Source organism: Apium graveolens, chromosome 4 (assembly GCF_009905375.1).
Source record: "Apium graveolens cultivar Ventura chromosome 4, ASM990537v1, whole genome shotgun sequence".
Lineage (NCBI taxonomy): Eukaryota > Viridiplantae > Streptophyta > Magnoliopsida > Apiales > Apiaceae > Apium > Apium graveolens.
In genome coordinates this window covers 217,616,703-217,643,812 of record NC_133650.1, presented here as the reverse complement: position 1 = coordinate 217,643,812, position 27,110 = coordinate 217,616,703, and the positions used below count along the sequence as shown (strand labels likewise).

General features: G+C 37.7%; 1 protein-coding gene across 3 annotated transcripts in view; it reads left to right on the top strand.

Annotated features, from left to right (window-relative positions):
• Positions 1 to 272: 272 nt before the first annotated feature.
• Positions 273 to 27,110, top strand: part of LOC141720611 (pentatricopeptide repeat-containing protein At5g42450, mitochondrial-like) — a 30,287-nt gene continuing 3,449 nt past the window's right edge. Inside the window, exon 1 of one of the 3 annotated variants that reach the window (XR_012574452.1) lies at positions 273 to 2,103. Coding sequence is in view for 1 of the 3 variants with exons in the window: in XM_074523116.1 (XP_074379217.1) it covers positions 436 to 2,040 (1,605 nt within the window). In the remaining 2 variants the exon portion in view is untranslated. Of the gene's footprint in view, positions 2,120 to 15,689; positions 15,899 to 27,110 lie in introns of those variants that run through there. The other 2 variants (XM_074523116.1, XR_012574453.1) reach the window with 2 other exon arrangements.

Sequence of the window (27,110 nt, the reverse complement as noted above, 5' to 3'; positions counted from 1 at the left end):
ATAACCAAGTGGAAGGTTGATAGTTGGGAGAGATATGGATATCAACTTTAATTTTACTATTTTAATTTATATTTAAACAATTAAGTGTAAATGTACTAAAAGAAATTTATGAACCGCACATATATTAAAATAATAATAAAATTAATATATATAATTAAATTGAAATTATTGACTTAACATATTTTAAATTAAAATATTTATTCAAGCACTCCACCAAACACATGATATCACGTATAATTGCTAGTCTCCATACCACTCTAACTCGAATCGTGATTTCAATCCGATAACACATCTTTAACCAAACAACGCCTAAAATAGCATGTTGGATATGACTTATTTAAGATCCGGTTTAAATTGAAAATTGAAAAAATGATTATCAGCTGGCAAGAAATTATATCAGTAAAAATGTAGCATAAAATGGTCAGTAGTTAACTCATGAAAGCTAGACGAGCATGTAGACTTGGTTCCATTTTGTTCAACTTTGAACTGCAAAACAATGTTCTTAACCTGTTTCATAACAGCGTTTTTGCAACCTCGAAAGCTTATTATCATCCCCGAGCCGTAGCTCCTGTAAAACAGTCGTTAAATTCAAGTGAGTTCTTTGATGCCCACCAGGTGCTCGATGAAGAGTCTGACTGGAATGTTGTTTCAGCAACCACCTTACTTGGTCAATTTTCTCATTCCAAGCGCCACATGGAGGTCATTTATCTCTATAAAAGAATTCTTGAACTAGATGTTAGGCCTAATGAGTTCACATTTGGTACTGTCATACCATCATCTACGACTTTAAAAGATTTGAATTTGGGAAAACAACTTCATGGTCATGCCACTAAGACAGGGCTTGCGTCCAATGTGTTTGTGGGTAGTGCAATTTTGAGTCTATATTCCAAGTTAAGTACTATCGAGGAAGCTCAGAGGGTTTTTGAAGATACTTGTGATCCAAATGTGGTTTCGTACACAACTTTGATGCGTGGGTATATTGATAAAAGTAGGTTTGATGATGCACGCACTATTTTTAGGGCAATGCCTGAGAGAAATGTTGTGTCCTGGAATGCTATGATTAGCGGGTATAGCCAGAAGGGGCATAATGAAGAGGCGGTTAATCTTTTTATTGAGATGTTGAGGGAAGATTCGGTGCCTGATCAATGCACATTTCCTTGTGTTATTGTTGCAGCTGCTAATATAGCTGCAATTGGAATGGGAAGAAGTTTTCATGCTTGTGCTATTAAGTATGTTGGTACAATCGGTTTGTTTATCGCTAATTCACTGATTAGCTTTTATGCCAAGTGTGGAAGCATGGATGATAGTGTATTGGTTTTCAACGAGCTTTCGGGAAAAAATGTTGTGTCTTGGAATGCTTTGATATGTGGTTTTGCACAAAATGGAAGAGGAAAGGAAGCTACGGAAATCTACAATAAGATGCAGTCATTGGGTCTTAAACCAAACAGTGTTACGCTTCTTGGAATTTTATTGGCATGTAATCATGCTGGACTTGTCGAAGAGGGTTATTTTTACTTCAACCAAGCAAGGCTTAAGGACCCTGACATGCTAAAGCCAGAACATTACTCTTGTATGGTTGATTTGCTTTCTCGATCAGGACGTTTTGGGGAAGCGGAGAAGTTCATTCGTGATTTGCCTTTTGATCCTGGAATCGGGTTCTGGAAAGCCTTGCTAGGAGGCTGCCAGATCCACTCAAATATGGAGTTGGGGGAGTTTGCGGCTCAAAAGATAATGGCCTTGGATCCTGAAGATGTGTCTTCATATGTATTGCTGTCAAATGCACATTCGGCTGCTGAAAGATGGCAAAACGTGTTATTAGTGAGACACAAGATGTTAGAGAAAGGACTGCAGAGGGTTCCAGGGTGCAGTTGGATTGAAATCCAAAGTAACATCCATGTGTTTGTTACTAGGGACGAAAAACATGACCAGAGTAATGAGATTTATATGCTCTTATGGATCTTTGTGAAACATGCAACAGACTTTCAGAATTTGTTTAATTGCCTACATATTGACCCAGTATCAAGAGAGATGACTATATAGGCTGCATTGGATGGATATAAATTTCTGAGCATCTGGGATATCACAATTGGACTACATGCCATGGTCAGGCTTAGTTTCATATCCGTCATTATCTAACTAACATTTCTGTATAGACTAGAATATCCTTCACATATGTCCCGCTAGGGGTGGCAATTTCGGGTTTTGGGTCGGGTTCGTGTCGGGTTGGATGTACCTGATCTTTTTTAGTCTGACCCGAACCGGACCCGAAACGGGTTCAAAAATTGTGACACGAACCCGACCTGGTAGGTACCTGATTAACCCGAAATTGATCTATTTGACCCGAAATAACCCAAAAATTAGAAAAATTTTAAAAAATTAAAATTAAAAAAAAAATTAATTTACATCATTACAAAACTAAAATGTTATGCCAAATTAATATAAAAAATAGAAATATAATAAAACACAATATTATAAATGATTTATAAAATATAACCTACCATTTATATACATATATAATATATATTAATTAGTTAAATACACAGGCCGGGTTCGGGTATTTCGGGTCAACCCGAAAATGACCCGATTTTTTCGGGTATATTTTTACCCAACCCGACCCGAAAGTCAAAATCCTCAACCCTAATTTGTACTTTTGCAGGTTGGGTTCGTGTCGGGTTTTGGGTCTGATTTTGCCACCCCTATGTCCTGCTAGGATCGGTCATTTTTAACCTTTTCAATGTGCGGATAATAATATCAAAAGATTGTTAATTATAGGCAAATGTTGATACCCATATGCCCTATTGAACTCATTATATGTCATTGTTGTTTTCAGTTTGTTACCTTCGTGGATTCATTGTCTAACATACGGAACATATCAAGTTCATTGTGTTGAGATAGTACTAAGACATTTAAATTTTGCTACCGAAAGTAGCTCTCTGAAATCATTAATTTCCTCTGTAAGTTTCAGTTATCTAACTAAGATTGAAGAGAACATCAAAACGCACATTAACATTCAAGTATGAAGGAAATGATCGAAGCTTTATCGACAAGAACCAGTGTTTATTTAGAGAGAGGAAAGTGTATTTCTATATTTCTATCATTGTGTTTCAGTTAGTTCCTTCACAGCTAAGTCTATCTGATTATATATAGGTGATTGATTATATATAGGTGATGTAAGTCACTAATTCTGTTATGCCTACGTGGCAGCTATGACAGGCTGTTTACATAAACAGAGACCATGAGCTGTGCTGAGATGGAATGTACAAGCTGATAGATTAACCAATACCCCCTTCAAGCTGGGAGATGGCGAGATGGTGTGTGACATCGACATACCCAGCTTGGAAAGCAAATCTTTAAACTGAGGTGAAGGTAATATCTTGGTGAGAATGTCTGCTAGTTGGTGCTGAGTAAGAAGGTAAGAAAGTTGAAGTAAACCCTCGAGGACTTTGTCACGAGTAAAGTGACAATCAAGTTCAATGTGTTTAGTGCGTTCGTGGAAGACCGGATTTTTGGCTATGTATAAGGCGGACTGATTGTCACAGTGAAGAGTAATTGGTTTAAGATTGGTAACGCCAAGCTCTTCGAGAAGACGAACTAACCAGGTTACCTCTGAAGCAGCAGAGGCCATTGCATGATACTCAGCCTCTGGTGAGGAACGAGACACGGTCGATTGTTTTTTCGACTTCTAAGACACTGGAGAATGGCCAAAAAGCATGATATAGCCCGTGATAGATTTTCTAGAATCAACACAAGATGCCCAGTCGGAGTCCGAAAATGCTTGAAGAGTAAGAGAAGATGCAACATTGAGTAAAATTCCTTGGCCAACTGTATGAGCCACATAGCGAATAGTGTGACAAAGAGCATCAAAATGAGACTGTCTAGGATTCTGCATATATTGACTCAAAGTCTGGACAGCATAGGAAAGATCCGGGCCTGTATTTGTTAAATAATTCAATTTGCCCACGAGAGAACGATAATACTCTGGCTGAGAATATAAAGGACCTGTTGTAGCTGAAAGTTTCAAATGTAATGGTAATGGTGTCACGGTTGGTTTGGAAATATCGAATGTGCAATCCCTTAAAATATCTCGAGTAAATTTTCGCTGACTTAGGATTATGCCATTCGTAACATAACCTACTTCAAGGCCCAAAAAATAATGAAGAATACCTAAGTCCTTGATGCTAAAGACATGATCCAAATGAGACTTGAGATCGTTAATTTCCTGAGAATTATCACCTGTAACGATAATATCGTCGACATAAACAGCAACAATGGTGATAGTACTGGATGACCTCTTGATAAACATACTATAGTCATTCCGTGACTGAATATAATCCAAAGAAATTAATTCATTGACTAGCTTTTCAAACCACTTACGAGAGGCTTGTTTTAAACCGTAGAGGGATTTTCGTAAACGACAAACCTGATTAGCCTTATGAGGAACACCCGGAGGGACTTTCATATAGACCTCTTCACTAAGATCGCCATGAAGAAAGGCGTTGTTTACGTCTAGTTGAAACAAAGGCCATTTACGGTTAGCAGCAAGTGTAATAAGGCAACGAACAGAACTCATTTTGATAACAGGCGAAAATGTTTCGTCGTAATCAATACCGTGTTGTTGAGTAAATCCTTTGGCGACCAAACGTGCTTTGCAGCGTTCCAAAGACCCATCAGCATGTAATTTGGTCTTGTAGACCCATTTACACCCAATGGGCTTCTTGCCGAGTGGCAAGTCAACGAGATCCCATGTGTGGTTAGAATTGAGTGCTGTAATCTCCTTATTCGTAGCATCGACCCATAATGGGTTAGCAGAAGCCTTTGTGTAACTAGTAGGTTCAATAATAGATTCATGATGAACTAGAAAAACCTTGTGATAAGAAGGCATATCATCATACTTTACCAGATTGCACCAGTGAGATGAATGAGTTTGTATCGTGGCAAGATTACAATGATAAGAGTGAAGGTATGATGGTGGTTTTTTAATGCGTGTAGATTGACGAACTTCCAGAACAGAATTGATCCCAACAGTAACAACAACATCATTCTCAACATGAGAAGAATGATTAGTATCAACAATGGAATGAGATGAACTAGATGCAGAGTCAATAACTGTATTGGAATGATCAGGAAAATTAGTGTCATGTATAGGAGTTGTTGTGACGCCCTCAATCTCGGGGTTAGGAAATGAGGACTCACACACCTCTAATCTAATAATTAAATAAGCATAAACCCCGATTTACTACTAACAGGATCAACATGATAAAGTATGAGACAAGATTACAACTACCAATCACAAAATATAACTTACAAACCCAAAATACTATTAAATAAACAATATCGATTCCGGCTGGGAACCGACAGATAACCTATTGTATCTTTAAACACCTCTTTCTAGGCGCGAGCTCACTCATTAACACCACTACCTGCTCTGGCAACCGGAAGCCCTCAACACGGTAGGGACCACCAGGTACGCTCTTACGAGCAGTGCGTCTAAGCCTGGCCATCTTCTTGCTTAACTGTCATGGTTAGATTAAGACAAAACAAATGAGTATAAAACTCAGCAAGTAACTATATAGCAGTTCTATAATATCAAAATCACAATATGCTTGAACAAACTAGGGCATTCTACTTTAATTAATCTAGGTGGCAGATTTCTATCTTTTTGGGATAAGGAAAGGTATCTGAAGAATAGTATGAGTTTTCAAGGAACAAGGCTCGAAACAGGACGAAAGCCGACATTCATCACAAATCACTATAGGATCCAAAATAGATCTTTCGATAGAGGAAAGCAACAGTATTTCAAGATATAGAATCAATCATATGATCAACAATTTCAAGAATCAGGGTTCTCGAGCTTTAAGCTTCACAATGACATATCAACTCTTTTCAAAGCAATATAAACCATTTTCAATTTCAAAAATCAATTTACTGAACAAAAGTTTCAGTTCCCTTTTTTAAATAATCACTTAGAACCCTTGATTGGATCACTTTATCTTTCCATTTCATTATATACGGGTGATCAGCCCGTATCGACCTCCATTCCGGTCTTTAAGGTACCAATCGGCATAATTTCAGCCTTGAGTTGGACTAGTCCCACTAGCCTCTTACCATGACTGGACTAGTCCCACCAGCCTCTTACGTCCCAATCCAATCCATCAGGAATTCATTTGGAAAACCTTGAGTTGGAAAAAAAATAGGTTTTCTAAAATCTATTTTATCATTACCAAGCATTTGAAATCATTCGGACTCTTTCAAGTCAAAACTCATTCTTAAATCAGATTTTAAGGAAACAAAGTTCAGGGAGTGATTCAAAAGTACGCAAGGAATATTTCACAAGAATACTGTATCAAGGATAACAAGGCACTAAATTAGAAGGATCAACATTGGTTTAGGGATCAATAGGGTGATCAAGAGAAACAGGGTATCATTAAACAGGGTTAACAAGGATAATCAAAAGGCTCAATATAATTCATGGCTTAATAGGTACTTGAACAGAAAGACAGATTATCAAAGGGTGAAATCAATAGGATTATCAATAACAGGTTATCAAGAACAAGGGTACTTCAAATCAATATCAGGGTTTCATAAAGCAAGGGTTTCATATTTTAACAGTTCAATACTCTACATGGTATGAACAACATTCTCTTTATAACCGTTTACACAAGTAATCAAGAGTTACTTGCCTGGATTTGCTTTCCTGAAAGTTGAACTACTGCCACCTAGTAAATCCTTTCCTTTCATAGCCTGAATGCCCTCACGCTCTGAATCTACAATAAAACCAAAAATCTTAATCAGATTCTCAACTTTCGTTCCCGGAACGATCACTCTATACGATAACTCGATTATATCTTTGACTCGAGCATACGAATATAGCTTATACATATAAGCACTAAGCACAAAGCACATAACATATCCCTTTCTCGTAGTTTTTATATCCTTATATATTTAACCATCAAAGCGCACTCGCTTGACCTTAGCTATTTCTCAAATCACACTAACACGACTCTAGTACGAGTACAAGACCTATTCACAACCAAACAATTACGTTCAAAACTTTCACTTATATTCTTTAAAATCAATCAACTTAGTTCCCTTTTCTTTTGTTCCTTAATTCGAACCACATATTATAATCAAGCAAACAAATTCATATATATTCACTTATACATCTTTAATCATCCTTTCGATCATAAAAACCAAGTTTTTGACTTTTAATCCCTATGGCCTATTCGGCCTTATCACACAAAATCAACCAAATACTCACTTTAATTCACATACGCACACAACTCATTCAAAACTTATTAAAGAATCATCCTCCTTTCCTTTAATCATAAAAATTCGAACCAAATTATACATACATGCTCGCATGCAATTCAATTTCAACTTATCATTATATCAAACACTTCATTTTCATCAAGCCAACTAAGTTTCTTAACACATTCCTAAATCACAACATGCATCCATTTATTCATCAAATTAGTCCCTTTTAACTCAATTCCCATTCGGCAAAACTCAAATTTGCACCTCAAAGACAAATCAATGACATGCACATCTTGATCCTCTTTAAAACTAGCATACAATCACTTTTAGGCCATACAAACTTAGTGTTTACCAAGATTATCTCACAAAAATCAATTTCCTTTCTTATTAACACAAAATTCGAACCTAAACTTAGCATGCAACGACAATTTCATTCCTTTTTAATCTAATAACAATCCATCATCATTTTAAACAAGTTAACTCAAACCCACAACTTTTAAAGATTAACACCATTCGGGTTTTTCAAAAAAAAACAAAACATACAACTTGATATCCTTAATCTTTAAATCACAAATCAACCTATATTTCAACATCAAATCAATAACTCATGCATTTCAATACAATCAACTTTGTAACACCCCCAGATCCGGGGTCGGGGATCCGGGTCGTCACGGTCTTTCTTTCCACAATATCACTTCACTTAATTAATAATAATAACCTTATGCTGTGACCCCACATTAACACACACCACAACCCGTTATAGTCTCAGAGATGAAATTGAAATAAGTACAAGTCTTTGAATCCACAATTTAAAAGTTATTACAACCCAAAATGATTACTTGATAAATTTACAGTTAATTGCCATTATCTGCCACAAGTTATAATTATACATAATTGATTCTTAAAAGTAGATGGTCTGATCTACAATAGATCTACCTCTGCAGCTATAGCAGCTACAACATCATCGGGAAGACGCGGGACGCTTCCCACGCGCTTGCGCTGGGTCTGCTGGAGTCTGACCATCTTTCCTAACTGTTGTTGTGTGATGAAGAAATAAAGCAAGAGTGAGCCTTACAGCTCGCAAGGTAATACATAGTGATAACAATAATATAAGTATCTAAATGGATACTTAATAGAATCTTATATCATGTATAAGATAATTACTTACTAGATATAAGTAAAAATAAGGGATGAAGTTACCAAATACTTCACTACACTTATATCATTTATAAAGCTACTTGAACTACCACTGTTCAAAGTATAATGAGCTTTCAACAGTTCATCACATAGATGAGACTACCAGACAAGATTTGAATAGATTAAACCTTTGAAATATTATTAAAGCAAATGAAGTTATGATATACTTCATTAGGTTCTGATATATATATATATATATATATATATATCCACCTATACATCTTCTTTATACATTTCCTGAAAACCTCTGTCATGTAAAGTATGAACAGAATTGTAATATCCAATAAATTTGGAAAGGAAAAGAATTTTGGCATAAACCAGATATCTTGCTGATCAGGCAAAGATACCAATAAGTAACCTTTTCTACTAGTAGATGGACGAATTCCCCACTGGTCATCACCCTGGTCGCAATAGGACCTTATGCTGGACTGCCACTCAGCCACTTATGCATTTGATGGACTCCCACTGAGCCACTTACACTATCATGGACGCCCACTGAGCCCATGTTGCTTATGCCGACTCAATAGATGGACTTACTTCCCGAACGTTGGGTAAGTAATCAATTCATTTACCAAAACTGCAACCTTGTTGCGAATATAAAATACACCATAGAGCCGGATCCCTCAGGTTTTGAGCGAGTATTTAAATCCCCTTTTTAAAAGGAAGATCTTAAATATAAAAATGAGTTTTGGGATCCGCTCTAACTTTTAAAAATCATTTTGAAGACTCGAAAATACTTTAAAGAGTGTTTGGAGTAATGCTGATTTAATGAAATAAATCAGTCCCAATATATTAGAAAATATCTTAATATTATTATTTAAATAATATTCCCATAAAGAATAATCTTTATAAAAATAATTGAAGTAGAAGTTTTAAAACTTATACTTGAAATGAGTATTAAATAACCAAAGATATACTTATACGAAAGTACTATCTTTATTTGAATAATCAAAGATAAGTTTGATTATCGACACTTTATTCTTTAATAAAATAAAGAATATAACTCAGCAAATAATCCGAGTCGTAGATCCTCAAATGAATATTCAAATAATATTCATTAAATAATATAAACTGAGTCATAAGCCCTCGAATGAATATTCAAATAATATTCAATAAATAATATAAAGGAGTCATAAGCCCTCGAATGAATATTCAAATAATATTCAAATAATAAAATAAAAGGAGTCATAAGTCCTCGAATGAATATTCAAAATAATATTCATTTAATAAAATAAAGAAGTCATAAGCCCTCGAATGAATATTCGAAATAATATTCAATAATAAAATAAAGGAGTCATAAGTCCTCGGATGAATATTCGAAATAATATTCAATAATAAAATAAAGTTAAAGTTATCGAATAAATCTTATTCGATTAATAGTTTTGAAAACTATAACCATATATATATATAAATATATATATATAAAATCTACTCGAGATCCTCGACTCCCGGTTTTAGAAAATGTTCACCTTTTGATCCCCTATACTAGGGGTATACGCAAATACCGCTTATCTCTAGCATATGTATTATGCAACGAATAAGCATTTGAACCAACAGATATATAAATCAAGAATATGAAACAGGCATGCATATATACCATATCACATGCTACAATATATCGCAAGAATTTGCTAATAACAAATATGCATTTATCACAAGATCATGCATATACACATATACATCACAACAACAGTATAACGGGTAGAAAACTTGCCTGAGCGACTTGGGGTGATAAAAGGCTCGGGACGAGTCTGGTAACCTATAAACAACAAGTAAGTTGGAATTAAACCAAAGTCACTTGTAAATCTATACTTTAACTAACTTAGACTCTAACGCTTGTTTTGCGCTTACTGATTCTCTTAAGTCACTCGGGTACCCTCGGCTCCACCATTTTTAATAATTTAACCTTTACGAGTTTTAAGGCGATTCCTTCACGAGTGTCTTACCAACTGCCTAACACACTTACCATAAATGTTTCATACATTAATTAACCCTTTTTGGTCTTTAACCTATGTTTCAAAGTAAGGCGAGGGGAAAAGTTTCGTTCGCGAAACGCCGTTACTTGAAACGGTCGTTTCTCCTAAACCGTGCATCGGAATCGAACGAACTACATATCAAAACGAAGCTCGTAACACGAGCTATCTATACATGGCAATGGTCATAATCTAAAAGGGGGTTCTCGGGTCCTAATGTTATGCATAAAAACAGTCTAAAGAAAATCGGACGTTACGACGGCTATGTTTACGCGATTTCCCACTTTTAAACCATTCAAAACCAACCACAATTCAACCTCAAATCAAACACACAACCAACATCCATCCTTATCACATCATAACAGCCCCAATCAATTCAATTCCAACATTTATACTTATGCCTAAGCTTAACTTTAACTATACTTAAGTTCTTTTAATCAAAACAACAAGATTTACCATTCCATTTCAATACCATTACAACCCCAAACTCTAAACCACAAACATTAAGCTACAATATCACCATAATAATCAAAATCATCTTATTAAACATAGGAATCTAGGGTTTGGAGATGATATACCTTCCTTGAAGTGGTGGGAGTAGCTAGGAAGCCTTAAGAAGCTTTGAGAAGTCTTAGGAATGCTTGGATCTTAAAGGAAAACAAGAAAAAGTTCAAGTTAAAAACTTGAAAACACTATTCATTGTCTTCTTCATTGATTTAATGAAGAATATTGAGAAAGAATTGATGGCTTAAACTCATGATATAGCCCTAACTATGCATAAGGATGATTAGGGAATTAACTCACCAATTTAGGAAGCTTGGATCTTGAGTTTTGAATTTCTCCTCCCTTTGCAATAGTAAAAGCCGAGAGCAAGCTTGCTTGAATGAGAGAAATGATTTTTTTGTGTTTTGATGAAAATGATTTGCTTGGCTTGGTTGATTTGATTTTGCTTTTGATTTAGTTAATTACCTATTTGCCCTTGATTTTGTGTGGTTAAAAATCCACCACATCTCCTTCCTTCCCATGTCATGCCTATGTCATGTTGTGATGTCATCTTTCCCTCCTTGTCCTCTTCTCATTGGTTGGGTGACATCACTCTCTCTAATCCCTTTGATTAACTTCCTAATTGTTTGCCTAATGACCGCTGATGTGCTATACGGTTCGCTTAACTTTCGTTTTCGTTTATCGTTTGAAGGATCATACCCGGGATCTTATTACTTAGGTTCCCATAACCTTTCTCAATACATTATATTCCTTTTTATGATCCTTTATTATAATCCTTTAATTTAAATCTTTTTTATCCTGTTACCTTATACTCAATTCTCTCTGTATCTAGTGTATTTCCGGGAAAAACCAAAGTGTTCGGAATTGGATTCTGACGATCTTTACATACACTCATATACCGTATAGAGTACTAATAAAATCTTAGAATATCCATAACAGAACCCCTACATAGTGTAGCATGAAAAGTTTTCTCATTCAGCTAAAACACTATTCACAAGGGTTACAAAAAGTTGAAAATTTTGGGGGTTATTACAAACTTGATTTCCTAACATAGTAAGGGCCATTCGGCCTTTTAATCAAAAATCACATGCAAACACAAATACTTGATTTTAAGGTTCTAGAGCTCAGTTTTTTAACATCATAGCTCACCACCTGTTCACCGGAGTTCATCACCGGTGGCGGTGGCACCTCATTCGAGGGTGTCCAACCACGAAGCCCCCGATTTCGTCAATTACGCAAGATAAACTAACATGCACATCTTTTCTATCATTGGTTTGCAAAGAATCAAGCTTAACAAGATGACATCAATCAACAACAAGAAGGACCATGTGGTTCTCGGGTGAACACACACACCGAGCACACACAACACACACACATCGACATGCAAGCTTAATCACACACATGCACACGAATTAAAGCTCTTGTATGGAATAAGGATGAAGATTCATGGAGTGTTTCAAGGAATTAGAGAGGGAGAGGCAATATAACGAGAGAAATCAAAGGGAGAGAGAGAGAGAGAGTGAGAGTGAGAGAGAGTTCGCGAGAGAAAGAGAGAAAAGAGAGAAGAGAAAGTGAGTGCACAAAAGAAAGAAAAGAAAAGAAAGTGGGTTATATATACCACTTAGAAATAAGGGCAATCTGGTAATTTACTAACTCTCTTTTAACTCACTCACTCCTTTTCTTTTTACTCAAATGCAACAAAATTCAAATATAAAATATATCTCTCTCGGAAAGTCGAGAATTATTGAAAATGACAATTTTAACACGTAGGTCTCGAAATTAGCTTTTTATCCATTACTCATAATGAATTTTCGAGCGAACGGTTGATTTTATATGAATTTCGCAAACTTGCTTTAATAAATACATTTTTCTCATAAAATCAATTTAAAAATGCAAAGATCAACAATTAAATTCACTCATCATTTTTAAAAAGTCTCTAGGACCTTTACGAAGATAACAGAACAAATCCCATATTTTTATCTTACTCGAATGATTTTATAAAAATGCACGAAGGTTAATTAAACCTTTACTTAAATCACGTAATTCCTTTAAAATTCACAAAATTGACACAGAACACGCAGTCATGCATACAGTCAAGCAATCACACATATACAGTCACATAACGACTCAGGTCTGATCATAAAATTCATCATTCCTTATTCTTTATCCTCTTTTACGCGTACCGGGTCACGTTCAGCCTGACGACCCGACGCTCAGCGTTTTGATTACGCTTCTCAATATCTTTACCAATCAACACGTCACTTAAGACGAAATACTTTATTTACTCATTCATTCATTCAATCACATAATTCATATTTTATATTCTTTAACTCCATATTAGGACGGGTTCCGTTCTACCTGACGGCCCGACACCACAGCTTATCTTTTAAGCTGACTCTTTAAATTGGAACGTTTTTATCCACGCTCCTAAACTCTAGTATACAGATAAGACAAATAATCATCACTTAATCACATAATTATAATCACATCACATAACACACTCTTTATTTACTTAATTACGACGCAAAATTCCTCAGTCGTCACAGTTGTGGTGATAGAAGAATTAGATAATGTTGTGACATTGTCAAAGTGAGATGGGTGTACGATAGTAGTGACAGTAGGAAGAAATATGGATGAAAGATAATGAGATTTGGATTGACTGGATAATAGATGATAGGGAAAATGATGTTCATAAAACACGATGTCTCGAGACACAAATATCTCAGAAGTTGATAAATCAAGTACTTTGTAAGCCTTTTGATGAAGGGGATAGCCCACAAATACACAAGGTCTAGCACGAGAAGAAAATTTTGTGCGAGTATGTTTAAGTGAAGGAACATAACACAAGCAACCATACACACACAAATTATCAAGAGAAGGAGTTGTCTTGAAAAGTATGCAATATGGTGTACTATTATTAATGCTCCTAATGGGCATCCTATTTATCAAATATGTAGCACATAAGATGGACTCACCCCAGAAATGAGCTAGTTGATTGGACTGAAATTGTAATGCTCGGGCTGTTTCTAAGAGATTGCGATGCTTCCGCTCCACAACTCCATTTTGTTGTGGTGTGTAAGTACAACTAGTTTGATGTATAATACCTTTGGATTGAAGAAATGATTTCAGAAACCCTTCAGTAAATTCTTTAGCATTATCTGAACATATAGCTAAAACCTTACAGCAGAATTGATTTTCAGCATACGCAATAAACTTGGAGAGGATAATTGGAACTTCAGATTTGTATCTAACCAAATGTACCCACGTATAACGGCTGTAATCGTCAACTATAGTAACAAATTGATTACAATTGTTATGATTCTTAACCTTGTAAGGCCCCCATACATCAACATGTAACAATTCAAAAATAGCAGAACTTTTTATACTAATAGGAAATGAGTTCCTAGTTTGCTTAGCTTTGGGACAGATTTGACAAAGTAAATCAATAGCATCTTCTTGCACTTTACAGGTAGGATGAATCAGCTTTAAGTTGGAGAAAGGAACATGTCCCAAACGAAGGTGCCATAGCTTTGAATCATCTGAAATGCTGAGATATGCAGCCGGAGACTGAAAGAACTGAGGAGCTGAGACAACATGTTGAGGGGTAACAGTATATAAACCAGTGTGGATTTCACCAAGAAGAAGTGGTGGATTCTTCTGAGAAGGGTCCTGAAGATGACATTGTGTTGCAGAAAATATAACATTAGAATGCATATCTTGACAGAGTTTACGGACTGACATCAACCTATAATTGAAAGTAGGGACGAGAAGCACATTGGTCAATGTGATTTTATCATTTAAAATCACTGTTCCAACATGTGTTACCCTAATTTTACTTCCATCTGGTATAGTTATGAAACTGTTTGTCTCAGCTATAGGATTAAGAGTAGAAAAATCATCTTGATAAGGACTGATATGATCTATAGCCCCACTGTCTAGAAACCATTCTTTAGTAAATGAAGACAATAAGCACATTTTACCTGCAAGTAAGGCATGTCCATTGTGATTCTGAATATCTTGATCCCTGTCTATGAACTTATGTTTTCCAAGTAATTCAATCAAATGATTGTACTGATCCATAAAAATAGGAGGAACAGAGGTAGAAACACTGGTATAAACAGAATTTGAGTTAGAAACCAATTGATCATCAGTATGATTAGGACTCTGATCAGACATATTAGAATTCTAAGAAAATGCAGCTATTTTCCTTTCCCTAGGTTTGAAACCAGGTGGAAACCCATGAATCTTAAAACATCTTTCAATACTGTGACCATTGATTTTGTAGTTTGTACAATAGTAAGAACTCCCTGGTTTTCTGATGAATTGAGATTGGAAATTAGAATTCTGATGTGAAGAAGTAGGATATGATTGCTGATTAGAGAATTGTTGCTGAAATTTAGCACTAGAGTAATTGTCATTGAACCTTCTTCTATCAGCCACAAATGCCAAAGCATCATTCTGAGAAGTCTGATTTGATACTTCCTTATGATTTTCTTCCTGAGCTACTAACCTATAAGCTTGTGTCACATTCAGCATTGGGGTCATCATTAAGATATTTCCTCTTACAACTGAGAAATTATCATTAAGTTTCATAAGGAACTGAAGAACTCTTTGTTCTTGTTGCATTTTCTGAATTCGTCCTATCAAATTACAGGAACATTTCTCACAAGTGCAAGTAGGCAGGGGATTTGCATCATCCAAACTATCCCATAGGGTTTTGAGTTTTGTATAAAATTCTGAAACAGTAAGTTGTCCTTGATGTAGTTCAGATAACTTTTGTTCTAGAGAAGAGATTTGAGGCATTGAAGCATAACCAAATCTTACCTCTAAATCTCTCCATATAGCTCTAGAAGTTTTAAGAAACAAAACACTCCTAGCTATGTTTTCATCCAAATTAAACAAGATCCAGGAGATAACAAGGTCATTGCAGCATTGCCAGGCCTTATACTCATCAGAAGAAACATCTTCAGGTATACTAATTGTGCCATTTATAAATCCTAATTTGTTCTTAGCAGACAAAGTTAACATCATACTCCGTTTCCAATTATTAAAACCTTCTCCATTAAATTTGACCGAAATAAGCTGATTAGTGCAAGAATCAGAGGGATGAATGTAGTATATACTCGATGGATCTTGTAACACCCCCAGATCCGGGGTCAGGGATCCGGGTCGTCACGGTCTTTCTTTCCATAATATCACTTCACTTAATTAATAATAAATAACCTTATGCTGTGACCCCACACTAACACACACCACAACCCGTTATAGTCTCAGAGATGAAATTGAAATAAGTACAAGTCCTTGAATCCACAATTAAAAGTTATTACAACCCAAAATGATTACTTGATAAATTTACAGTTAATTGCCATTATCTGTCACAAGTTATAATTATACATAATTGATTCTCAAAAGTAGAATGCCTGATCTATCAATAGATCTACCTCTGCAGCTATAGCAGCTACAACATCAATGGGAAGACGCGGGACGCTTCCCACACGCTTGCGCTGGGTCTGCTGGAGTCTGGCCATCTTTCCTAACTGTTGTTGTGTGATGAAGAAATAAAGCAAGAGTGAGCCTTACAGCTCGCAAGATAATATATAGTGATAACAATAATACAAGTATCTAAATGGATACTTACTAGAATCTTTTATCATGTGTAAGGTAATTACTTACTGGGTATAAGTTTTAAAAGAAGATGAAGTTACCAATTACTTCGCTACACTTATACCATTTTAGAATCTACTAGAACTACTACTGTTCCAAGTATAATAAGATTCAAGAGGTCATCCCATAGATGAGACCACAATAAAACTTGAAAATATTTGATCTTTGAAATATTTTGAAAAGAAATGAAGTTACGAGATACTTCATTCAATGGATACACCAATAAAACTGTTTGACCCTGTCAATGCTTCAGCAACCACCCATTAGTAGCCTTTCGATCGAAATGCTACGGGTAGTGTTGCAGAATTATCCAAATGGATGATGAACTCATTACGGGAGTTTGCCGCGCCAGGAAGACCACTTACTATGATCAGTCGTAGTAGTACAACCCCACCATTTTCTACATGTAGAGGAGAACATGTCGGATTTACTTGTCAACCGAACACTGAACTCCTAAGGAATGGACCGCCTTAGCGGAACTTCCAGGCCATTTGGGCCAATATAATAAGGCTGGGCCGGCGCTACTCGACCACTTACGCCACTCCTAGTTCAGATGAAATCCATGACTCTGAAACATAAAGCTCGTCCCCACTTTCTCCAAGTAGAAACTTGTTGATACAGCTCCACCAAGAAGTCGTATCTAGTTGGAAAGGAAAACTCACCGATATTTCCCAGGCGATGCCTGTTAATGGATTAACTTGTTCCAAGAATTTTACTTCCCGAGTGTTGGGTAAGTAATCAAAAACTCTTTTATCAAGACAACAACCTTGTTGCGAATATAAAATACACCACAGAGCCTGATCCCTCCGGTTTTGAGCGAGTATTTAAATCCCCTTTTTAAAAGGAATATCTTAAATATAAAAATGAGTTTTGGGATCCGCTCTAACTTTTGAAAATCATTCTAAAGACTTGAAAACACTTTAAAGAGTGTTTGGAATAATGCTGATTTAATAAAGTAAATCAGTCTCAATATAAAGAAATATCTGAATATTATTATTTAAATAATATTCCCATAAAGAGTAATTGAGGTAGAAGTTGGAAAACTTTTACTTGAAATGAATAGTAAATAATCAAAGATATACTTATACGAAAGTAATATCTTTATTTGAATATCAAAAGTAAGTTTGATTATCGAACATTATTCTTTAATAAATAAAGAATATTAATAAATAATAAGCGGAGTCATAATACCTCGAATGAATATTATAAATAATATTCATTAAATAAAATAAAGGAGTCATACATCCTCAAATGAATATCCAAGTAATATTCAATAAATAATATAAAGGAGTCATAAGTCCTCGAATGAGTATTCAAGATAATATTCATTAATAAAATAAAGTTATCGAATAAACCTTATTCGATTAATAGTTTTGAAAACTATTACCATATATATATATAAAAAATATATATATATATAAAAAATCTACTCGGGATCCTCGACTCCCGGTTTTAGAAAATGCTTTCACCTTTGGGTCCCTATACTAAGGGTATATGCAAATTATCGCTATTCTCTAGCATAGGTATTATCAACTGAACCAACAGATATATATGGCAAGAATACGAAATAGGCATGCATATGTACCATATCACATGCTACAATATATCGCAAGAATTTGCTAATATAACCATCATGCATCTATTACAAGATAATGCATATACAAGTGTATACATCACAACAACAGTATAACGGGTAGAAAACTTGCCTGAGCGACTGGGGGTGATAAAAGGCTCGGGACGAGTCTGGTAACCTATAAACAACAAGTAAGTTGGAATTAAACCAAAGTCACTTGTAAATCTATACTTTAACTAACTTAGACTCTAACGCTTGTTTTGCGCTTACTGATTCTCTTAAGTCACTCGAGTACCCTCGGCTCCACCATTTTTAATAATTTAACCATTACGAGTTTTAAGGCGATTCCTTCGCGAGTGTCTTACCAACTGCCTAACACTCTTACTATAATTGTTTCATACACTAATTAACCCTTTTTGGTCTTTAACCTATGTTTCAAAGTAAGGCGAGGGGAAAAGTTTCGTTCACGAAACGCCGTTACTTAAAACGGTCATTTCTCCTAAACCGTACATCGGAATCAAACGAATTACATATCAAAACGAAGCTCGTAACATGAACTATCTAAACATGGCAATGGTCATAATCTAGCAGGGAGTTCTCGGATCCAAATGTTATGAACAAAAGCAGTCTAAAGTAAATCGGACATTACGACGGCTATGTTTACGCGATTTCCCAAATTTAAACCAATTCAAAACAACCACAATTCAACCCCAATTCACAATCCAATCAAAACTCCATCCATATTACTTTACAACAGCCCCAAATCAACTCATTATAATCAATTTACTTAATCCTAAAACTTGAATTTAAACTATACTACATTCTTTAATCAAATCATAAGATTTCAACATTCCAATCTCCACCATTCCAACCCAAACTCTTAAACAAACAAGTTTCAAGCTACTCTTTACTCTAACAACCAAAATCAACCTAATATACAAATTAAAGCTAGGGTTTGGAGATGATATACCTTCCTTGAAGTGGTGTGAGTAGCTAGGAAGCCTTGAGGAGTCTTAGGAAAGCTTGGATCTTAAAGGAAAAGCAAGAAAAATCAAGTTAAAAACCTTGAAATCACTATTCATTGTCTTCTTCATTGATTTATTGGAGAAGATAGAGAATGAATGGGATGCTTAAACTCATAATATAGCCATATCTTTGCATAAGGAACACTAGGGAATTATCTTACCAATTTAGGAGGCTTGGATCTTGGATTTTGAAAATTCTTTCCTTTGAAATTGTAAAAAGCCGAGATCAAGCTTTTGTTGAAGAGAAATAGATTTCTTTTGTTTTGATGAAATGATTTATTTGGCTTGGTGGATGTAATTTTGTTTTTGTTTTGGTTAATTACCTTTTTAGCCTTAACTTTGTGTGGTTCTACTTCAACCACATCTCCTTCCTTCCCATGTCATGCTTATGTCATGCTATGATGTCATCTTCCCCTCCTTGTCCTCTTCTCATTGGTTGGGTGACATCTCTCTAATCCCTTTGATTAACTTCCTAATTGTTTGCCTAATGACCGCTGATCTGTTATACGGTTCGCTTAACTTTTGTTTTCGTTTATCGTTTGAGGGATCATACCCGGGATCTTATTACTTAGGTTCCCTTAACCTTTCTCAATATATTATATTCCTTTTATGATCCTCTCTTATAATCCTTTAATTTAAATCATTTTTATCCTGTTACCTTATACTCAATTCTTTCCGTATATAATGGATTTCCGGGAAAAATCAAAGTGTTCGGTATTGGATTCTGACGATCTTTACATACACTTATATACCATGTAGAGTACTAATAAAATCTCAGAATATCCATAACAGAACCCCTACATAGTGTGGCATGAAAAGTTTTCTCATTCAGCTAAAACACTATTCATAAGGGTTACAAAAAGTTGAAAATTTTGGGGGTTATTACAGTCTCCCCTCCTTAAAAGGATTCCGTCCCGGAATCAAATAGAAAACAAACGGGGGTACTTTTCTAGCATTGCGCTCTCTAGTTCCCAAGTTGATTCTTCTACATTATGATTCTGCCATAGTACTCTGACTAGCTTGATCACTTTGTTCCGAAGCACCTGCTCCTTCTTATCTATAATCCTTACTGGCTTCTCCACGTAAGTCAGATCTGGTTGCATATCCACCTGCTCGTACTCCACTATGTGTCTGGCATCCCGATGATACTTCCTTAGCATTGACACATGGAACACATTATGAACTTGTTGCAAGTTAGGGGGTAAGGCTAGCTCGTAAGCTAACTTTCCAATCCGTCTTAATATCTCAAAAGGTCCAATATACCTTGGGCTTAGTTTTCCTTTCTTTCCGAACCTCATTAATCCCTTCCAAGGGGATACCTTTAGCAGTACTAAGTCCCCGACTTCATATTCCTTGTCCTTTCGGGCTAGGTCTGCATATTTCTTTTGTCTGTCTTGGGCTGCTACAAGCCGTCCTCTGATAAGATCCACTATGTCTTTGGTTCTTTGGACCACTTCGGGTTCGAGCATCTTCCGCTCTCCTACTTCATCCCAGTATAAGGGAGATCGACACCTTCTTTCGTACAGGGCCTCATAAGGCGGCATTCCGATGCTAGCATGAAAGTTATTGTTATAAGAAAACTCGATCAACGACAAGTGGTCATCCCAACTTCCTTTAAGGTCTATTGCACAGACTCTCAACATATCCTCTAGTGTATGGATGGTCCTTTCACTCTGCCCATCCATCTGGGGATGGTACGTGGTACTCATATTTAACTTGGTCCCCGCACATTCTTGAAAGCTCCTCCAAAATCTGGAGTTGAACCTGGGGTCTCGGTCTGAGACAATGGACGCTGGGACTCCATGTCAAGTCACTATTTCCTTAAGGTAAATGTCCACCAGTCTATCGACTGTGTATCTCTCATTGATAGGAATGAAATGGGTTGACTTTGTCAGTCGGTCTATAATTACCCATATGGCGTCATGATTGGCTTTCGTCCTTGGCAAGCCTACAACAAAATCCATCGCTATCTGTTCCCATTTCCACTCGGGAATCTCCAGGGGTCGTAAAAGTCCACTGGGTCTCTGGTGCTCTGCCTTTACTCTTTGGCAAGCCAAACATTTGTTTACCCATTCTGTTACGTCCCTCTTCATGTTGGGCCACCAGTAATATTCCTTCAAATCCCTATACATCTTGGTACTTCCCAGCTGAATGGAATACCTTGAACTATGGCTTTCATCCAAAATCTCATCTTTAAGCTCTTGAACGTTCGGAACCCAAATCCGGTAGGAGTACCTCATTATCCCTTTATCATCTTTCTCAGTATGGATCTCCTCTCCAGTCATTGACTTTCTGCCTTCATTCATTATTTTCTCTTGGCACAATCGGATCTTTTCCAATAACTCTGGCTGCATTGAGATCTCAAAAAGCTTTTCAGTTCCGGTTCCGGTTACCTTTACTTCTATTTCCATTCTCTCAAAATCCCTTATCAATTCTTCTGAAATCGTTATCATTCTGAGTCTTTCCTTTCTACTAAGGGCGTCAACCACCACATTGGCTTTCCCCGGATGATAGAGAATCTCACAATCATAGTCCTTGATTAGTTCTAACCATCTCCTCTAGCGCATGTTGAGCTCTTTCTACGTAAATATGTACTTGAGGCTCTTATGGTCTGTGAAAATCTCGCACTTCTCTCCATACAAGTAGTGCCTCCAAATTTTTAAGGCAAATACTATGGCCGCGAGCTCAAGGTCATGAGTAGGATATCTAATCTCGTATTCCTTCAGTTGTCTCGATGCATACACAATCACTTTACCGTGCTGCATAAGCACACACCCTAATCCTTTGTGCGACGCGTCACTATATATCACAAAATCTCCTTTTCCGTCCGACAATGCCAACACCGGGGCCGTTACCAACCTTTTCTTTAATTCTTGAAAACTGTTCTCGCATTTCTCCGTCCATTCAAACTTCTCTGTCTTACGAGTAAGTCGTGTCAAAGGGGCTGCGATCTTCGCAAAGTCCTGTACAAATCTACGATAGTAGCCGGCCAATCCTATGAAACTCCTTACCTCTGTGGGTGTGGTTGGCCTTTCCCAATTTGAGACCGCCTCTATCTTGGAGGGGTCGACCAATACTCCTTCTTTATTGATCACATGTCCTAAAAACTGTACTTCATTCCTCCAGAATTCACACTTCGAGAATTTGGCATACAACTGCTCCTCTCTGAGTATTCCTAGAGCTATCCTCAAATGCTCTGCATGTTCTGCCTCAGTCCTGGAGTAGATCAAAATATCATCGATAAAAACTATCACACACTTGTCCAAGTACTTCTTAAATACTCTATTCATTAAATCCATGAAAGCCGCCGGGGCGTTGGTTAATCCAAAGGACATTACCAAGAACTCATAATGCCTATACCTGGTACGGAACGCTGTCTTAGAAATATCTTCGGGTTTAATCTTTAGTTGGTGATATCCAGTTCTCAGGTCAATCTTGGAAAAATAAACAGCATCCTTTAGCTGGTCGAACAGATCGTCTATTCTAGGTAATGGGTACTTGTTCTTTATGGTTAGCTTGTTCAACTCTCGATAGTCGATGCACAGCCTCATGCTCCCATCTTTCTTCTTAACAAATAAAACTGGTGCTCCCCACGGAGACACACCGGGTCTTATCATACCCTTATCCAAGAGTTCCTGCAATTGGATAGCTAATTCCTTCATTTCTAACGGGGCTAACCGGTAAGGTGCTTTTGAAACTGGCGTCGTCCCGGGAGCCAATTCAATAGCAAATTCAATCACTCTATCGGGTGGTAATCCCGGAAGGTCTTGTGGGAATACATCTTCAAATTCGTTGACTACTGGAATATCTTGTAAGTTGGGCACCTCCTTCTGCGTGTCCACCACATAGGCTAGGTAGGCCTCATTTCCTTTTCGTAGCATCCTTCTGGTCTGGGCCATAGTCAAAAATTTCTGCGTCTGCCTCTTTCCTCTAAATATAACTTCTTTCTTCCCTGGGATATTTAACTTAACTTTCTTCCCTTTACAGTCTATATGAGCTTCATTGCTAGATAGCCAGTCCATTCCCAAAATTACATCAAACTCCCCTAATTTAAAAGGGATCAGATCAACACTAAAAGATTGTTCCCCTATGCCTATCTCACAGGCTGGGTGAATCTGGTTAACAGGAATAATTTCATGATTGGCTATTTCTACTTGTAAGGGTTCTATCAAGGGTTCAGCTTTAAGTCTTAATTTACGCGCAAAGTCCCTTGATATAAAAGATTTAGTTGCTCCCGAATCAAATAAAACGTTTGCACTGACTGAATTTAGAGAAAGGGTACCTGCTATCACATCTGAGTCTTTCATAGCATCCTGGACTATCATGTTGAAAGTCCTCGCAGTAGGTGGCTTATTGGAGGCAGCCCTGCTGGCTCCTGAAGCTGCTGGTTTGTTCATTGGGCATTCCCTCTTCCAATGACCCGGGCGTCCACACTGATGACAAGTGATGGTTGGAATGACGGCAGGGGCTGATGAAGGGCATTTGTGAGAATAGTGACCTTCCCGACCGCACTTAAAGCAGGTTACTGGCTTTCCTTTACACTCCCCAGTGTGCATCCTTCCATAAGTGTTACAGGCTGGCAATGGGGGTCGAGACTGGTTGGAATAGGACATTCTTGACTTCTGGCCGCTCTGGCTCACACTCACGCTCATTGGCCGCTTAAACCCAGTGTTCTTTCCTGGTAGGGACACTGCTCCTCGATTAAATCTAGTTGGGAAGCTCCTTCCCGTGGAACCTCCACCCATGCTCATACTTTTCCTCTTTATTCCCTTCTTCTCCCTTTCCTTCTGCATCTGTTCACTTCCGGCTTCTACAATCGTTGCCTTTTGCACCAGAGTGGCATAATCCGTAAGCTCAAGGATTGCCACCCTATTCTGAATCCACGGTTTCAGTCCCTGCTGCAACCTCTTAGCTTTCTTTTCCTCGGTGCTCACAAACTCCGGCACAAACCTTGATAACTCAGTAAATTTCACTTCGTACTCTGCTACAGACAAGTTATTCTGCTTTAGCTCCAAGAACTTGAGCTCCATCTGGTTTTTCATAAACCTCGGGAAATACTTTCCCAGAAACAACTGACTGAATCTCTCCCAGGTTATAATAGCATATGTCTCCATGTTTTTCTTGGCCTCCCACCAGTAGTTAGCCTCTCCTTTCAGAAGGTAGGTAGCAAATACAGTCTTCTGTGCCTCATCGATACTCAGAATCTCAAAGGATTTCTCCATTTCCTTTAACCATACCCTTGCCTCAACTGGGTCGGCTGATCCGTGGAACTCAGGGGGCTTAAGGGACTTAAAAGCCCTGAAAGAGTTTGCCACAACATTGTTATTTCCTTGAGGGGGTGGGTTGGGTTGACGTTCCAAGTTCTGCCTCAGGAGTTGCATGAACTAGCCCATGGGATCCATGCCTGGGTTTGGTACTGGTTGCTCAACCTCAGTTTCTCCTTCTTCAGCCTCTATCTCAAATCCCTCAACATCATATGTTTCCTCTTCCTCTTCATACAGGGAGTCATCCTGTTCCACATAATCCTCGTCTTCCTCTTCACTGTGTTCCTGGTTCCTATCATCCTGGTTATGGCTTCCCTGGTCCTCAGATCCAGGGTTCGCCCTAGTTCCAATCTTTCTTGGCGGCATGATACTGATAATAAAAAAATTATTGGGAAATTCAACGTTAGATCACAATCAAACACAACATTGTGTCTTGCATAATTTTATAATGGGGAGAATGTATCTCGCAATTTTATTATTTTATGACAGTTCTAATACGAAGTGCAGTAATAATAATGATAAAAACAGTGATCTCGTCACTAAGAAACTGCACCGAAAGGAAACAAATATATACATAATGCGAGAAATACATAGTTTGATCTGGTCAAAAGTACAACAGTGCTACAGCCATCTGTCCCAAAAGTGATACACAAGAGTCTATCTGTCTAGTCAGAAAAAGGGATGCTATATACAAGTCAACTATCCCGGAAAATTGGCTCTTACTAAGGCCTCGGCTAACTAGACAACTAGACTATTCCATCGTCAATCCTGAATCACACACCGGAGCGGGTCAGCTCCCATACCCTTTCCATCGCACGACGGAAGATATAGTCGGCCTGCCGCCTGGACATCCTACCATGCCTGTCCCCCTGGAGCGATCTGGGCCTCGCTCGGGACGTGACCTCTATCCCCGTAAGCTCCCTCCTCAAGGATCGGGGTATAGAAGCCCTGGTCTCATAAGCTCGGGTACGCCTGCCGGCCCTCTCCGCATCCAACTCCCTCCTGGCCTCATCCAGTCGGGCCTCGGCAACAGCCACTCGGGTCCTCAGTACATCCTGAACATAGCCGTGGGCTAACGAAGACTACCTGTGGGCAGGGTCAAGAGGTGGTGAATCCGGAGCCGCTGGGGGTGCCTCCTCAGTCTGCCTAGGCTAGGAAGTATGGGTCTCTGAGCTGTCATCATAAGGGATCCAAGATAGTGGTGGAGGGGTAGGAGCTCTGACCACCGGAAGTGTGGGTAAAGGGGTACCAACATACACTACCATAGGTCCGACACGCTCCTCAGCTACTGGGACCTCATCCGGGTCCTCCTCATCTGGAATAGCAATGACCTCTGTCTCTGACTCCTCTGAGGGGTCCTCCTCATCTGAAATAGCAATGACCTCCGTCTCTGACTCCTCTGAGGGGTCCTCCTCATCTGAAATAGCAATGACCTCCGTCTCTGACTCCTCTGAGGGGTCCTCCTCATCCTTCTCCATCTCAGGCTCCTCCTGATCCTCAACATCTAGCAGTGCCTCATCATGCTCACGCTCGAACATCTCAGGGTCCTCTATCTCAGGCGCCTACACATTAAACGAGCTAAGTTACTATCATGATACTTATAAGGGTTCCCGTAAGGGTTTTAACTGTCAACACTACTTTAAGTAGTCCGACCATGAACTTGGCAAGAGTTCTTATTATCTTTGTGAGTTTGTTATTATATCGTCGCATCATCTCTGAGGTTTATAACGCTTAGCTCTGATAATATTTCTGTAACACCCCCAGATCCGGGGTCAGGGATCCGGGTCGTCACGGTCTTTCTTTCCACAATATCACTTCACTTAATTAATAATAAATAACCTTATGCTGTGACCCCACACTAACACACACCACAACCCGTTATAGTCTCAGAGATGAAATTGAAATAAGTACAAGTCCTTGAATCCACAATTAAAAGTTATTACAACCCAAAATGATTACTTGATAAATTTACAGTTAATTGCCATTATCTGCCACAAGTTATAATTATACATAATTGATTCTCAAAAGTAGAATGCCTGATCTATCAATAGATCTACCTCTGCAGCTATAGCAGCTACAACATCAACGGGAAGACGCGGGACGCTTCCCACGCGCTTGCGCTGGGTCTACTGGAGTCTGGCCATCTTTCCTAACTGTTGTTGTGTGATGAAGAAATAAAGCAAGAGTGAGCCTTACAGCTCGCAAGATAATATATAGTGATAACAATAATACAAGTATCTAAATGGATACTTACTAGAATCTTTTATCATGTGTAAGGTAATTACTTACTAGGTATAAGTTTTAAAAGAAGATGAAGTTACCAATTACTTCGCTACACTTATACCATTTTAGAATCTACTAGAACTACTACTGTTCCAAGTATAATAAGATTCAAGAGGTCATCCCATAGATGGGACCACAATAAAACTTGAAAATATTTGATCTTTGAAATATTTTGAAAAGAAATGAAGTTACGAGATACTTCATTCAATGGATACACCAATAAAACTGTTTGACCCTGTCAATGCTTCGGCAACCACCCATTAGTAGCCTTTCGATCGAAATGCTACGGGTAGTGTTGCAGAATTATCCAAATGGATGATGAACTCATTACGGGAGTTTGCCGCGCCAGGAAGACCACTTACGATGATCAGTC